The 16,458-nt window shown below is 39.4% G+C and overlaps 1 protein-coding gene across 1 annotated transcript in view; it reads right to left on the bottom strand.

The window, feature by feature from the left end:
- LOC137274766 (ornithine decarboxylase-like) overlaps positions 1–7,503 on the bottom strand; it is a 52,624-nt gene extending 45,121 nt beyond the window's left edge. Inside the window, exon 1 of the mRNA XM_067808100.1 lies at positions 7,375–7,503. Coding sequence (XP_067664201.1) covers positions 7,375–7,503 — 129 coding nt within the window. The remainder of the gene's footprint in view (positions 1–7,374) is intronic.
- Between the last annotated feature and the right edge of the window lie 8,955 nt (positions 7,504–16,458).

Genomic DNA, 16,458 nt, shown 5'->3' with positions numbered 1-16,458 from the left:
TACCAAACAAGTCGATTATTTATCATGCGTTCCATGGTCTTGCAAACACAGCTAGTTAATGAAATCGGACGATAATTGGATGGATCCGTATGATCACGTCCAGGTTTAGGTATTGGTACTACTATGGCGTCACGCCATGAAGGAGGAAAGTTACCCGATGTCCAGATATCATCCAAAATATTTAGGAGAGTTTCCAGACAGGATTCTGGTAAATGTTTCAGGAGCTGATAATGTATGTTGTCAGCTCCTGTAGCAGTGTCATGAGCTTGATCAAGAGCAGTATGGAGTTCATGAATAGACAACGTTTCATTATAATCTTCCCCATTATCAGAATTGAAATTAATAATTTTCTTTTCTTGTTGTTTTAGATATTGCTGAAATTTAGGTATATAATTAGAAGAGGAAGAATGTTTAGCGAGAGTTTCGCCAAGTTTATTCGCAATATCTGATTTATCAGTAAGTAATTGATCTCCATGTTTAAGATGATGGACACTAGATTTAGTACCTTTACCTTAAATTTTCTGGACCATGTTCCATACCTTGGACATGGGTGTCCGAGAATTTATTTTGGATACATAATTTTGCCAAGATTGGCGTTTGTTCTGTTTAAGTACGCCGTGCTTTAGCATTTAAAATTTTAAATTAAGTTAAATTATGCACCATAGGATGACGACGGAAATAATGTTCTGCTTTTTTCCTTGCCTTCCTAGCTTGTTTGCATTCATTGTTGAACCATGGTTTTCGAATATGTGGAACTGCAGAGGACTTTGGTATACACTCATCAGCTATGGAGTTCAGTTCATCAGAAAAACATGTAATAGCATCAGGAACGTCAATAAAACGTTCGGGTTTAAGTTTCTCCGCAGACAGTGTTTCATATAAAGCCCAGTTAGCCTTTTTAAAATTCCGCCTTGAAGATGGAGGAACATCGGATGGAGTTACAGCTGTTAATATAGTAGGAAAATGGTCACTTCCACAGAGTTCATCGTGGACTGACCATTCAAATTCATTTAGCAGGTCTGAATTTGTCAATGACATGTCGAGGGCAGAATAGGTCCCAGTACCAGGGTGTAAATATGTGTTGGAACCATCATTATAAATACATAAATCATTGTCAGAACAAAAATCCTCAAACAACTTACCTTTAGTGTTTGTAGTTACACTACCCCAGAGTGGGTTGTGCCCATTCAAATCTCCCATTTATATAATACAGGGCTTCAGGAGTTGGTCATATAGAGCTTGAAGATAAGCCCTGGCAAACGCCGAAGAAGGCGAAATATAGTGAGAGCATAGCGTAAATGCTACATTTAAAGTAATTCTCACTGCAACAGCTTGCATATTAGTACTAAGTGGAACAGGGCTTTGAATAACGTTTTGTCTGACTAGAATAGATGATCCGCCAGTGGCCCTATCACCTGGATGTGAAAAACAATGATATGCATTATATTGACGAAGGTCAAATGTATCTGTTTGTTTTAAATATGTCTCTTGGACACATATCGCTGAAGGTGTAACATCTTGGACTAATAGCTGTAATTCATGTAAATTAGTCCTTAATCCTCTGCAGTTCCACTGTACAATATTATTGGAATAAACTATCTTTTGGGGGGATTTATTGGGGATGTACCCCGCACTCTTTTGGAGGGCGACAAGCTATGTGCCCAAGAATGGACGTTTTCAGAAACGTCCATGTCTTCAAGAGACCCATATTTATTAAACAACTGAATTTTATTTTGTGACCCTTTACTAGCTCTGCCAATTTGTTGTTTTGAAGTATCAGGCTTAGGCTTCGGTTTACTTTTCACCGTTTGTTGACTATCAGCCGTCGATTTAGACTTTTAATGTGACTGAGATGATGATGATGATTTGTGATCAGAAAACGACTTTGATGTACTAGGAAGTGATTCCCCAGTCTGAGAAGATATAGCAGGGTACAAAAGCTGTGGAGAATCGCAATTTATCCAAGTCAAGGTAGTCTGGCATCCTGTGGATGATTTTGTTATTTTAGAGGTAGACTCCAGTGATGTTTTTGCTACTGTAGCATAACTTTCTGGAAGATCAGACTTCTTTACCAGATTTTTTGGCCTCAGAAAAGGAGATATTTTGAGTGAACTTTATTCTGTTTATTTCCATTTGTTCTTTCCAAATAGGACACTGATTCGAAGAAGATGAATGGTCGCCTGAACAGTTGGTGCATTTTTTATAATCACTGTCACAATCTTCTGTTGTGTGTGTCTTCTCTCCACAATGAGCACACACAACAGACAATGTGCAAGTATTCACGCCATGTCCATATTTCTGGCATTTAAAACACCTGAGCGGGTTGGGGATGTAGGTATCAACGTGTATGTTACAATGGCCTGCCTTCACTGATTTAGGAGCATTTGGACATGAAAAAGTAAACAAATAGGTATTAGTTTGGAATGTTTCATTGTTTTTTTGGGTTGAAAAGCGCTTCACATACAGTACACCTTGATCTTTCATTTCTGATGCAATGTCAATTTCGGACATATCTGCAAACAATCGATCACGGTCTCTGATGATACCCTTAGTAGTGTTCAAGGTCTTGTGAGCAGAGACCGTGACCGGAATGATCACGAAAGATTTCATGTTCATCAGGTTTGTTGCTTGTTGCTTTTTCCCGCATTCGACTAGCAGGTCACCCGAACGCAAGCGTCTAATGTTTTTCACCTCCCCAGCAATACCTTGAATACCCTTGGATACAGCAAAGGGGTTCAACTTTAACGGTGTCTTCTCAGGAGTCTCAATAACAACGAAACACGGCCAATATTCAATCGATGCAGACGGTCTATGGTCAGTATCAACAGGGTCAATATCAAGTGGACGTTTTGTTTTTTTGGTTGTTTTATACGCCATAGTTAGTGTATTATGGTTCATCATCCGAGCTCCCCACCCACCACGGAGTATCACAAGGACAATGCTAAAGTAAGCGGGCCTCCACCTTGCAGCACCAAGGATACAAGGATACCCGGATGATATACTCCAGTAGAAGAATTACAAAGAATTATTCCACCAGATTGGCCCATGAGCCACCGCCTTCTGGGCATAAGACTCTAGGCAAAAATCAGAACTTATATTCCAAAACCAGAGAAGTCGATGATTAATTCAGCCAAGACCGAAATTAAGAGTCCAAATAAAATTTGTGCAATGACATATATATATAATATATATAATCCATGCACAGGGCTTGGCATGACCAGCCGATTGGTTGAATCGGGCCAATTCAACCACCCGTCTAGGTGAAGTAAGGGCCAAAGTGGTGTGTTGGGCAAATGGAAAGCAGTTAAAAGCCCAAATGCCCTCAACCACCAGGTTCCCGTCCTCCACCGACACGGGACGCAACCCACGGCAAACAGGTTGCCCAATTTAGTCGCCTCTTACGACAAGCAATGGGGTGCTGTGGACACATTCTGTCCCGGGTCCACACGGGAGAAGAGCACTTAGCGTTCGTTACCCAGCACCCACCACGAGGAGGTGGCTCTTCATGGGTGCCCGTGAAAGCTTATAAAAATATAATAGTATCACTATTTGGACAGTACAATATAAAACAGGCCATAGATCGCCAGAGCAGAGGGTAGATCACCATACTAGGGACCATGGGGACTTACAGTACCTCTGCTACCTGCATTGTCCCTAGCTGACACATATTCTACGGCTAACAATGTGGAAGATTAAGTCTAACTTCAACTGTTTTGGGACTTACGTTCCCTCTTAGGAGGACAATAACTTTACGGTACTTCAACCCCCTTCGAGGATACAGTCACTAACAATCATAGTTCCTAATTCAACTTCCAATCATAAAATATTTATCTATTTACAAGTCATGTAATAAATCTAATTCTTTTAAAAACGCAATGATTAAATGATAACTAACAGTACCAAAAAGATCCTTCATACTTCGTGATTTAAAATAGTTATCCCTTGTGAAATTCAACACAATCATGCAAAACATGCTTGACAGTGATTTGTTCGTCACAAGGGATACAAAACAGAGGATCTTCACCTTTAAGCAAATATTAGTGATTATAGCTAAAATGGATAGAATTATCATTAAAACGACCGCACGGTATCAGAAATGAGCGGTCCACTGTAACTTGATAACGCCCGCAAAATGCTTGACGACGGGCCATTATCAAGCCCGTTGTTACGTGACGTCATAAGTAGCTCAGCTGCTGAAGTTCAATCACCTTCGACTCGTTTAAACTTGGGTTCATTATGACCTTATATCTGGTTCACATTCGTCACATGTGCCTGAGCCATTATGCACTTTCCTGCCTGTGCCAGCCATAACAATTGTATCATAAATGACAACATACAGCAACGAAAACATGGACTTGAAGTCAAACGTTGTTGATCACTGAAAACAATGGCGGCTGGTAGTGTGAGCAAAGGTCAAGGTCGAATGTCGTCACTCTCTATAGTGACGTCATTTGTGTTGTTCTCTGACGTGTCTATATTTGTAAAATGTGTGTCAGTGAGGTGCCACGGAGGTGGCTCTTCACGTGTGCCTGCCGGAGAATATGAGGGCTCCCCAACACTGCAGCCTTCTGCATTACCAAGATCATCAGAAGGGCTTCGGTTCTGGTGGAGAACCTGGGCACTCTTCTGGTCTACGCCAAGCGATCAAGGGCACCGGGAACAATGGCAAGCCTGACGACAGTGTACTTAGGATGCAAGCGAGATATTTCACAGGCGAGGTCAGCATATTTATCATGATTTTCCTGAATCTTGCCAATCACATTGCTGTCAAAAGAAACCGAAAATTCAGTGATATAAATACATTCATTCGCTTTATCAAAAAGGACAAAATCAGGTTTGGTAGCCAGAGGCTGTACATAGGCCTATTATAAAGAAGTTCGTAAGCATCATTTTCCATGACGCCCTGGACATGTTCAGGGTCGTACCACAGATCGACCTCGGGGTCAAATCCACAGGCATGGCGGAGATGGTAGTAGAAGCAGCAAGCCATGCCGTCGTGTAAGATATGCTGTTTGTGCCAAGGAAGGGCATCCTCTGACAAGGTGTTGGACAGTCTCTGTAACTTCATTACACAGTCGACACTTCATGTGAACGTTCTGATTAAGAATCACATTTTGGCGACTCCGAGTGGTTAGTGATTAGTCTTGAGCAACAAAATATGAGCTGTCAGTTTCACACTTGAGACCAGGAGACTTCATCCAGACGAAGGAGTCGGTTGGATTGCTATTCTGTTCCACACACTGCATGTATACATGATGCAGTGGCTTCTGAGAAAGCGTCTCCACGACGGACCGACTCTGAGAAGACCTAGTGAACAACTTCACTTGGCTTACTCCCATCGCTGTCCAACAACCTTGGCACACTTAAAATAGCTGTGGAATTCCTTGCTTTCATCAGATAAATAAATATGTACACAATAATATTCTATCATGAAGAGTCTCCACATTAATGAAACGTCGACATCCTGAATTGACTGGCATATATAAACAATTAAGAGAGGAACGAGGGTGGTGGGCTCTGTTATCAGACATGATCCTTCTGGTCAGTCGTCCAAGACTCTGGAAATCTTGTTTTGTCCCGTCAACTACGCCAGAGGAATAAGAGAGGACTTGCACAACAAAAGTATTGGCGGGTTTGACCTTGTTGCGAGCATTTAGATGTAAGCTCCCGATATTCTTTAAACGAGATTTATACTCGGCGCGAAGTGTATCTTGAATCTGGGCATTCTGGAGATTGTCTCGAAGTTGCATTTGAAGATAGGCGTAGGCCTGATCTTGCACAAGATGCCCAGTGACTCCTTCCCCTTGTAACTTGACCGATCCAGTATAAGTTACCTTGCCACGTTTTCAGTGAAGAGTATTACATTTTTCGAGTCTAAATATTATGCCAATATCAATAGAAAAGAACTTGAAAAGGAGAACGTGTTTTTTTCTCAATATGTTGGTGATCTGTGCTAAATAGGTTGGAGACTGTAAGAAACTCACCCGCCTAAAGTGAGACATGTATCACATGTGCTTCGTCGTGGGGCGGGACTGAGGTACCAGAAACTCTCTGGAGTCAAGCTGTCACACGCGGTCACTCATTCAAGGACCCTCTGCACCCAGCGTTGCTTGAGTTCAAATGATTTCTTACCTGAGCTCAATACACAGAACCACACGTCACCATTCTAGTATGCATACTCTGTTTTGATAAGTCCTAACCATGAATTATACATCAATTATTATACACGCAGCATGTCCGTGAAATATATATATATTGATGCAGATACTAGTATGTTAGTCCATCAACTGAAATGTCACGTGGTAGAGAGTAATTGTAATGCTTAGCAATAGTAAATGAACACGGTTAACCACCTCATGTACATACTGCATTAGTAATCCATCGTGTTTTCGCAGAGATGCGACGTTTTTATGAACTCTATGAAATGTGTTTTCACTAAATTGACCGACTTCCTAGGACGATAACTCCGACGATATTTTTTAAAGCCCGTCCGGTGTATGGGCTTTACAACAGTGTAAGAGACACAATGGTATTATACTGAGTGTTTGTGTGAGTTAATATTTAACGTCACATCGGCAGTACTGCAGCCATGTCGTGACGAGAACATTCTTAAAAATAGAATCTATGTATATGATAAAAACCTGTCGATGAAGGACACTGAAACAACTAGAATATCACAATAAGAAATAAAACGTGAAAAGTTGAAACTAATATCCCTATTCAGACAATTCAATATAAAAACAGGCTATATAGATCACCAACAACTAAAGGTAGATCACCATACCAGGGCCATGGGGACATACAGTACTTCTGCTACCTGCACGGTCCCTAGCTGGATTTACACCATCCCCTCACCTGCTGGTGATTGTATGCAAGATTAGCAACAAATTAGAATGACAGAAATACTACGGCTAAAAAAATGGAAGATCAAATTTGACTTCAAATGTTTTGGGACTTACGTACCCTCTTAGGAGGACAATAATTTTACAGTGCTAATTACAGTTACTAATTCAAACTTCCAAGCATAAACTAATTGACTGTTTACAATTCATTTAGCAAATCTAATTCTTTTTAAAATGCAGTAATTAAATGAGAGCTAACATTATTAAAAAGATCCTTAAAGTTCGTGAATTAAAATATTGATCCCTTTGTGATGGAATATTCAACACAGTCAAGCAGGATATGCTTGACTGTGATTCTTTCATCACAAGGGATACAAAATGGAGGATCTTCACCTTTTAATAGATAATCGTGAGTATACCTCGTATGGCCAATGCGACATCGTCGCATAATGACCTCCTCAAATCTGTACTGACAACCCAAGTAAGTATAACTGATACAAGGTTTTGTTTCATGTAATTTATTTATACCTACCTGGGTGTCCCACTTCTTCTGCATAAGATCACGGATGTTAGATCTTATTGTAGCTATATAATCTGAGCATGGATTAAGAAGTGGTGTCACAGATTTGTTGAGTGCTGCCTTAGCAGCAAGATCGGCCATTGTGTTACCAGAAATGCCAACGTGACTAGGTAAGCAACAAAAGACGATGTCGCACTGGCCAGTAGCAAGATTATTGTACAATTCAATAATTTCTATTAAAAGTGGATGTTTACAAGAAATATTTTTAATCGCCTGAAGGCATGAGAGAGAGTCTGGATAGATTATATACTCTTTATGTTTAGAGTGTCTTTGAATGTATTTAAGAGCCGTTAGTATGGCGTTAGCTTCTGCTGTAAAAATAGAACTATTGTCTGGTAATCTAGAAGATATTGTTCTGGATCCAATGACAGTGGCACAAGCCACTGCACCACCGTCCTTGGACCCATCTGTAAATAAGGATTTATAATTACCATATTTATGTTTCAGTTGATAATGTTCTTGTTTATACTGTAATTCATTCGTTTCCGATCTTTTAAATGTAGTTAATGTTAGGTCAACCTGTGGCCTAACCAACTGCCAAGGGGCAGAAGAAAGAAGACGGAAAGGAGCTATATTGTCCAGCTCAATGCCAGCAGCAGCAATAAATGGCTTAATTCTGAGCCCAAGAGGTGGAACAAGAGAAGACTTTTTGCTATATAAATCCTCATAAAGAGGATTGAAGACACAGTTATATGCAGGGTTAGATCCGTTAGAGTATAGTTTTGTGATATATTGTAAAGATAATTTGATACGGCGTTATGCAAGAGATGGTTCATCGGCCTCAACGTAAAGACTGTCAATAGGTGAAGTTCTGAAGGACCCAAGACAAAGACTTAAACCTTGGTGATGAACAGAATCAAGAAGTTTAAGATTGCTTTTGCAGGCTCCACCATATACGATGGAGCCGTAATCAAGTTTAGAACGTATGAGTGATCGATATAGATGGAGAAGGGTAGCTTGATCACCTCCCCATTTAGAATTTGACACCACTGTCAATAAGTCAAGTGCTTTCAGGCATTTAGTTTTAAGTGATTTAATATGCGGTAAAACCGTTAACTATGAGTCAAAGATTACACCTAAGAACTTGGCTTCCTTCACAACTTTAATCGGTGTGCTATCTAGAGACAGTTGAGGGTCTTTATGTGGTTTGTATTTACGACACAAATGTATGCAGTTAGTTTTTGATTTAGAAAATGTAAAGCCGTTTTCAAGACACCATTTATTAATCTTGTTTAAACACAACTGTAGTTGCCCTTCAATGGTATGCATATTTTTACGACGACAAGAAATATTAAAATCATCCACAAATAACGATCCATGAATTGAATCGTGTAAAACCTTTGATAAACTGTTGATCTTGATGCTAAAAAGAGTGACAGACAAAATACTGCCTTGTGGAAGACCCTGATCCTGATTGTAATGATCAGACAGGGTAGAACTCACACGGACCTGGAATTATATGTCATTTAAAAACTTGGCTATAAATTCAGGCAAACGACCTCGCAAGCCAGAGTCATGTAAACCTCTCAGAATGAATCTCTTATAAGGTAATTTGTTTCCAAGTACCAAACAAACTGATTATTTATCATGCGTTCCATGGTCTTGCAAACACAGCTCTTTAATGAAATCGGACGATAAATGGACGGATCCGTATGATCACGTCCAGGGCCCACTTGCACAAAACGATCTTAGAGCTACAATTATTGTAAATCCTTAAGATCGCGATCTTAGGCTTCGGCTACAATCTCCATCCACTTGCACAAAGCGATTGTAGGCTAAGATCATTGTAAGTTACAATCAAAACTTACAATTGGTCAGAACCAATTGTAAGGAGCTAAGATCATTGTAGTCAGTAGCAAAATGGCGTCCAAGTTGGTGTCAATTTCACGCAAATAATTAGCTTTACGTTTTGGGATTGCTTTCATATTGCATAAAACTGTATGAGTCGCCTTGACACTTCAGCCACACAGAGAATGCAAAATCGATTTAACGTCAGAAATATCGTTATTTGCGGTAGTGAACAACATCATTATCGAGTCGATATCATAGAGTACAATTCTCACCCGGTTCAGTGTTGGAAAAAGTATGAACACCATACCTTTTTGATAAACAAAGAAAGGATAGTAGATCTAACGAAAGGGGTCTGCATGCGATTAGCAGTGGCCATGACCTTTTCAATAACTCAAGGGCAGCTAATTTTAGTTTTTACCCAAGATGGGAGTGATTTCCCTTTGTAGATTATGCCGTTGCCGTAAAATCTGCCATGCCCAAATACAATACATGTTCTGTAGTGACAGAACAGATATCCACATATTTCTTTTCGGTTAATGATTTTGTCTTAGTTTATCATTGAAATAATCTACAGTTGGATAAAGTACAAAATTATGTTTTTTTTTCTACTTGTAAAAATTGAATCTGACGAGAGACAAGAGTTTTAATCTGTGTATTTTAAATATAATACAAGTATTTTTCAAACGGAAAAATACACTAGCTAGGGTATGTGATTGTTTTTTTAACAAAGCGAAAAAATAATTATCAAGAAACACTCCCACAGTCATGTCACACTTTCATATCTTTACAAATCTAATGCTTGTGGGATATATATGGGATTTTACTCCAAATAACACCGATGCCAAACTATGTTGAACTGACAGTCACTGGCAAATCATGGTACATTTAGGTGTTGTGTCATAAGGAAATTTTATTTTTGTGTTATCTTTTAATTTCATGATTATTAGGTCAATAACTCAAGACCCAATCTGTTAATGTATTTGTTTGTATTTCAGTATTTGCATAAAACATGATATTTCTGTGGTTGCAGTATCACATGTTTAGTTCATAAAAAAATTAGAATGTAGAAAAAATAGAGAATAACCCTTGAGGTACGAGTGATTATACATGTTACCTTCTACGTTATCGCTTCCTTCAACGTTATTATTTACTTCAAATATTTGTGGGTTGGAGTTGTTTGGGTTTTTCTTTTGTTTGTTGTCATGAAAAATCTGCAAGGTGCGATGAAAGAAGGAATGTCATCTGTGTGCAGTAACCAGTTCCACGTTGTATTTGCGCTGCATGCTATGCGCACTTGAAGACAGCCGTAGACAGGAGTCGAGTTTAAGAAATTTCTACGTCCAACGTTGAAGAGTTCGATCTTAGTTAAGATCGCGATCTTAAATCCATGATGTCTTAAGATCGTCTTTGTGCAAGTGGATTAGGGCAATTGTATGGTGATTGTAAAGTTGATTGTAGGGGCCTAAGATTGATTGTAACTAAGATTGTTCTGTGCAAGCGGGCCCTGGAGCTGAAACTGATCTCGTAGGTTCTCCATTGTCCTCAGCTGATAAAGATCCTATGTTTAAGAGGAGGTTATGATGCAAGGTCCTTGTCCTTCCGTTTCCGTTTTCCTTCTTTACTTCAAACACTGGTATGTCCTGGTGAGGCTGAGAAAGAGATACATACGGATCCTCTTCCCACCTGTCAGATAACTTGAGTTTTTCCTCAAAAGCAAGAATCTTCACCACCACTCGGTCTCCAGACTGGATTACTGCACCTCTCGCTCGAATGTCAGAAGCGGCCTTCCGTTTCTTCTGGGCTTCCCTCGATGCACATATGCTAATGTTGTAGCTTTGCTCCTGTCTTGCCTTTAGGGTCTTCACATAGGAGGTCGGAGTCTGCTTGTCCTTGTTGACTTCAATCCCAATTCAAGATCGATGGGTAGTTTTGTGAAAATCCATGCAGACTAACTCCAATGGTTGTGATGTGATGTTAGACACGAGATGAGCACGGACATTAGTAGGTGTTTTCCTTCTGAGACACCTGTTGCAGGTCTTGATCCAATCGACAGTACCCGCTTGCATGCCAGGCCAGTAGAATCTGTCTCAAATTAATGAAAAGGGTTCTGTCACGCCCAGGGTGACCAATATTATTGTGAAGGCCTTGCAGTGCATTATTGATGAAGTTGAATGGTAACACTGGTTGATCTTTTGTATCTCCATTTGCCCTGATTTGACAATACATTATCCCACGCTATACGCAAATCCCTGTCTGACATCACCATTCAGATCATGTTCTGTCGTGTGAAGGTCCTCCTCTGGTGATAGTGCTGTGAGACAGTGATTCCGCAAATGGTTAGGCGTGAACAACACCACAGATGGCCTTTACAGGATTTATGGAGATGTCTTCTTGGTGTCCCAGGTGTGGCAGTCTCGAAAAAGGTATCGCCATCTACGTTCTTCATTCCAGGTCGGTTGTGGATGTCAAAATCGTAAGCAGGGAGAGTTGCAAGCTATCGGTGGCTTGTAGCATCCTGTTTGACACTGGTGAGGGCGTAGGTAAGGGGGTTGTGATCAGTCAGTACTGTAAACCTTACTCCAAAGAGATAATCGTGGCACTTCTAAACCTGGGCCCGCTTGCACAGAACAATCTTAGTTACAATCAATCTTAGGCCCCTACAATCAACTTTACAATCACCATACAATTGCCCTAATCCACTTGCACAAAGACGATCTTAAGACATCATGGATTTAAGATCGCGATCTTAACTAAGATCGAACTCTTCAACGTTGGACGTAGAAATTTCTTAAACTCGACTCCTGTCTACGGTTGTCTTCAAGTGCGCATAGCATGCAGCGCAAATACAACGTGGAACTGGTTACTGCACACAGATGACATTCCTTCTTTCATCGCACCTTGTAGATTTTTCATGACAACAAATATATAAAAACAAACAAACAAAAGAAAAACCAAAACAACTCCAACCCACAAATATTTGAAGTAAATAATAACGTTGAAGGAAGCGATAACGTAGAAGGTAACATGTATAATCACTCGTACCTCAAGGGTTATTCTCTATTTTTTCTACATTCTAATTTTTTTATGAACTAAACATGTAATACTGCAACCACAGAAATATCATGTTTTATGCAAATACTGAAATACAAACAAATACATTAACAGATTGGGTCTTGAGTTATTGACCTAATAATCATGAAATTAAAAGATAACACAAAAATAAAATTTCCTTATGACACAACACCTAAATGTACCATGATTTGCCAGTGACTGTCAGTTCAACATAGTTTGGCATCGGTGTTATTTGGAGTAAAATCCCATATATATCCCACAAGCATTAGATTTGTAAAGATATGAAAGTGTGACATGACTGTGGGAGTGTTTCTTGATAATTATTTTTTCGCTTTGTTAAAAAAACAATCACATACCCTAGCTAGTGTATTTTTCCGTTTGAAAAATACTTGTATTATATTTAAAATACACAGATTAAAACTCTTGTCTCTCGTCAGATTCAATTTTTACAAGTAGAAAAAAAACATAATTTTGTACTTTATCCAACTGTAGATTATTTCAATGATAAACTAAGACAAAATCATTAACCGAAAAGAAATATGTGGATATCTGTTCTGTCACTACAGAACATGTATTGTATTTGGGCATGGCAGATTTTACGGCAACGGCATAATCTACAAAGGGAAATCACTCCCATCTTGGGTAAAAACTAAAATTAGCTGCCCTTGAGTTATTGAAAAGGTCATGGCCACTGCTAATCGCATGCAGACCCCTTTCGTTAGATCTACTATCCTTTCTTTGTTTATCAAAAAGGTATGGTGTTCATACTTTTTCCAACACTGAACCGGGTGAGAATTGTACTCTATGATATCGACTCGATAATGATGTTGTTCACTACCGCAAATAACGATATTTCTGGCGTTAAATCGATTTTGCATTCTCTGTGTGGCTGAAGTGTCAAGGCGACTCATACAGTTTTATGCAATATGAAAGCAATCCCAAAACGTAAAGCTAATTATTTGCGTGAAATTGACACCAACTTGGACGCCATTTTGCTACTGACTACAATGATCTTAGCTCCTTACAATTGGTTCTGACCAATTGTAAGTTTTGATTGTAACTTACAATGATCTTAGCCTACAATCGCTTTGTGCAAGTGGATGGAGATTGTAGCCGAAGCCTAAGATCGCGATCTTAAGGATTTACAATAATTGTAGCTCTAAGATCGTTTTGTGCAAGTGGGCCCAGGACTTTACACCCAATCAGAGCCAGACTTTGAGAGAGAACCATCATTGTCGAATCAGAATGAGCCTGCTTGTTGGACTTCCAAGGGAGCCTCGTGATCCTACTGTCGCCAGCGCAGAATCCTTGGAAGGTGATTCTATCTCATAATCTGAAAATGACGACCTGACGACTGTAGGGGTAGCTAGCCATCCTTCTGGTGGTGACGACCACTTGCCGCGAGAAACAGATAACCCCTGTACAGCAGAAGCAGATGGTAGAGAAGATGAATGTGTTACTGTTTCTGAGGAACAGGACACAGACCCAGCAAAAGGAGTCACTACTGTTGCGTCCGTGAATGACTGGCAGAGGCCAAGTCCAAGGCCCATACCAAGGTCAAGTGCAAATCCAAGACCAAGACCAAAACCACCGGCAAGACGGCCACCGGGAAAGCAGTGCTCAGGATGCTATGTAATGAGCCCAGACCATAGTAGATGATTTGGGGAACAAGTCACTGAACAACTCACAACAGCTGGTATCTTTGAGCGCATTGGTGGTGCAATGTCTTAACTACTTGTAACCTTACTCAACAATGCCAATGAATGACAGGGACATCAATTAAGTAAAGGTTGGAAGTATGTGGCAAAGTCATATGAATATATATATTTGTATATACTTCTGTTTAAGTATCAAAGTGAATGGCACTGTCACCATTTAATAACAATGAGCGAGTGAGTGAGTTAATATTTAACATCACATCGGCAGTATTGCACCCATATCGTGACGAGAACATTCTTGAAAAAAGGAATTGATGTATATGCTTAAACAACCTGTCGATGAAGGACAGTGAAACAACTAGAATATCACAATAAGAAATATATAAAAACTAACATCACTATTCAGACAATACAATCTAAAACAGGCTATAGATCACCAACAACTGAAGGTAGATCACCATACTAGAGGTCATGGGGACTTCCAGTACTTCTGCTACCTGCATGGTCCGAAGCTGAATTTAAACAATCCCTCCGCTGCTGGTGATAGTATGCAAGATTAGCCACAAATTAACATGACAGAAATACTAGGGCTACAAAAATGGAAGGTTAAATATCACTTCAAATGTTTTGGAACTTACGTACCCTCTCAGGAGGACAATAATTTTACAGTACTCCATCCCCCCTCGAGGATACAGTCATTAACAATCTCAGTTACTAATTCATAAAATATTTATTTACTTACAAGTCAGACAACAAATCTAATTCTTTTAAGAATTCAATAATTAACTTAAGTTACTAAAAAGGTCCTTCGTAGTTCTTGATTTGAAATAATTGACCCTTGTGATGGAATATTCAACACAGTCAAGCAAGACATGCTTGACAGTGATTATTTGATCACAACGGATGCAGAACGGAGGATCTTCACCTGTTAATAATCGTGAGTATGCATGTTCATATGGATACCTGGTGTGGCCAATACGACACCGTCGTATAATGACTTATCTGGACTGACAACCCAAGTAAGTGTAACCGACATATGGTTTTATTGCATGTAATTTGGGTGTCCCACTTCTTCTGCATCAGATCACGGATGTAAGATCTAATGGTAGCTTTATAATCAATGTTGGGAATGAGAAGTGGTGTCACATATTTGTTGAGTGCTGCTTTAGCAGCAAGGTCAGCCAAAGTGTTACCAGAGATACCAACATGGCTGAGTAACCAACAAAAGACGATGTCGTATTGGCCAGTAGCAAGAGTATTATACAGTTCAATAATTTCAATTAAAAGTGGATGTTTACAAGAAATGTTTTTAATAGCCTGGAGGCAAGAAAGAGAGTCAGAATGTATTATATACTGTTTACGTTTCGGGTGTCTTTGAATATATTTGAGAGCTGTTAATATGGTGTTAGCTTCTGCTGTAAAAATAGAACTATTGTCTGGTAATCTAGAAGATTTTGTTCTGGATCCGATGACAGTGGCACAAGCCACAGCTCCACCGTCCTTGGACCCATCTGCAAATAAGGATTTTTAATTATTATATGTATGTTTCAATTGATTATATTCTTGTTTATGCAGTAATTCATTCGTTTCTGCCTTTTTAAATGTAGTTAATGTTAGGTCAACCTGTGGCCTAACCAACTGCCAAGGGGGAGAGGAAAGAAGACGGAAAAGAGCTATATTGTCCAGCTCAATACCAGCAGTAGCAATAAATGGCTTTATTCTGAGCCCAAGAGGTGGAACAAGAGAAGACCTTTTGCTATACAAATCCTCATAAAGAGGATTGAAGACACAGTTATATGCAGGGTTAGATCCGTTAGAGTATAGTTTTGTGATATATTGTAAAGATAATTTGATACGGCGTTATGCAAGAGATGGTTCATCGGCCTCAACGTAAAGACTGTCAATAGGTGAAGGACCCAAGACAAAGTCTTAGACCTTGGTGGTGGACTGAATCAAGAAGTTTAAGGTTGCTATTGCAGGCTCCACCATACACGATGGAGTCATAATCAAGTTTAGAACGTACGAGTGATCGATATAGATTGAGAAGGGTAGCTTGATCCCCTCCCCATTTAGAATTTGAAACAACTTTCAATAAGTCAAGAGCTTTCAGGCATTTAGTTTTAAGTGATTTAATATGTGGTAAAAACGTTAAATGTGAATCAAAGATTAGACCCAAGAACTTGGCTTCCTTCACAACTTTAATCGGCGTGCCATCTAGAGACAGTTCAGGGTCCTTATGTGGTTTGTATTTACGACACAAATGTAAGCACTTAGTGTTTGATTTAGAAAAATTAAAGCCATTTTCGAGACACCATTTATTTATCTTGTTTAAACACAACTGCAGTTGCCGTTCAATGGTATGCATATTTTTACGACGACAAGAAATAATAAAATCATCCACAAACAACGATCCATCAATTGAATCGTTTAAAACTTTAGATAAACTGTTGATCTTGATGCTAAAAGGAGTGACTGACAAAATGCTGCCTTGTGGAAGACCCTGATTCTGATTGTA

This window comes from Haliotis asinina, chromosome 2, assembly GCF_037392515.1.
Source record: "Haliotis asinina isolate JCU_RB_2024 chromosome 2, JCU_Hal_asi_v2, whole genome shotgun sequence".
NCBI classification, from domain to species: domain Eukaryota; kingdom Metazoa; phylum Mollusca; class Gastropoda; order Lepetellida; family Haliotidae; genus Haliotis; species Haliotis asinina.
Note: the sequence above shows the minus strand (reverse complement) of the source record. Positions and strands in the feature narration are given on the sequence as shown.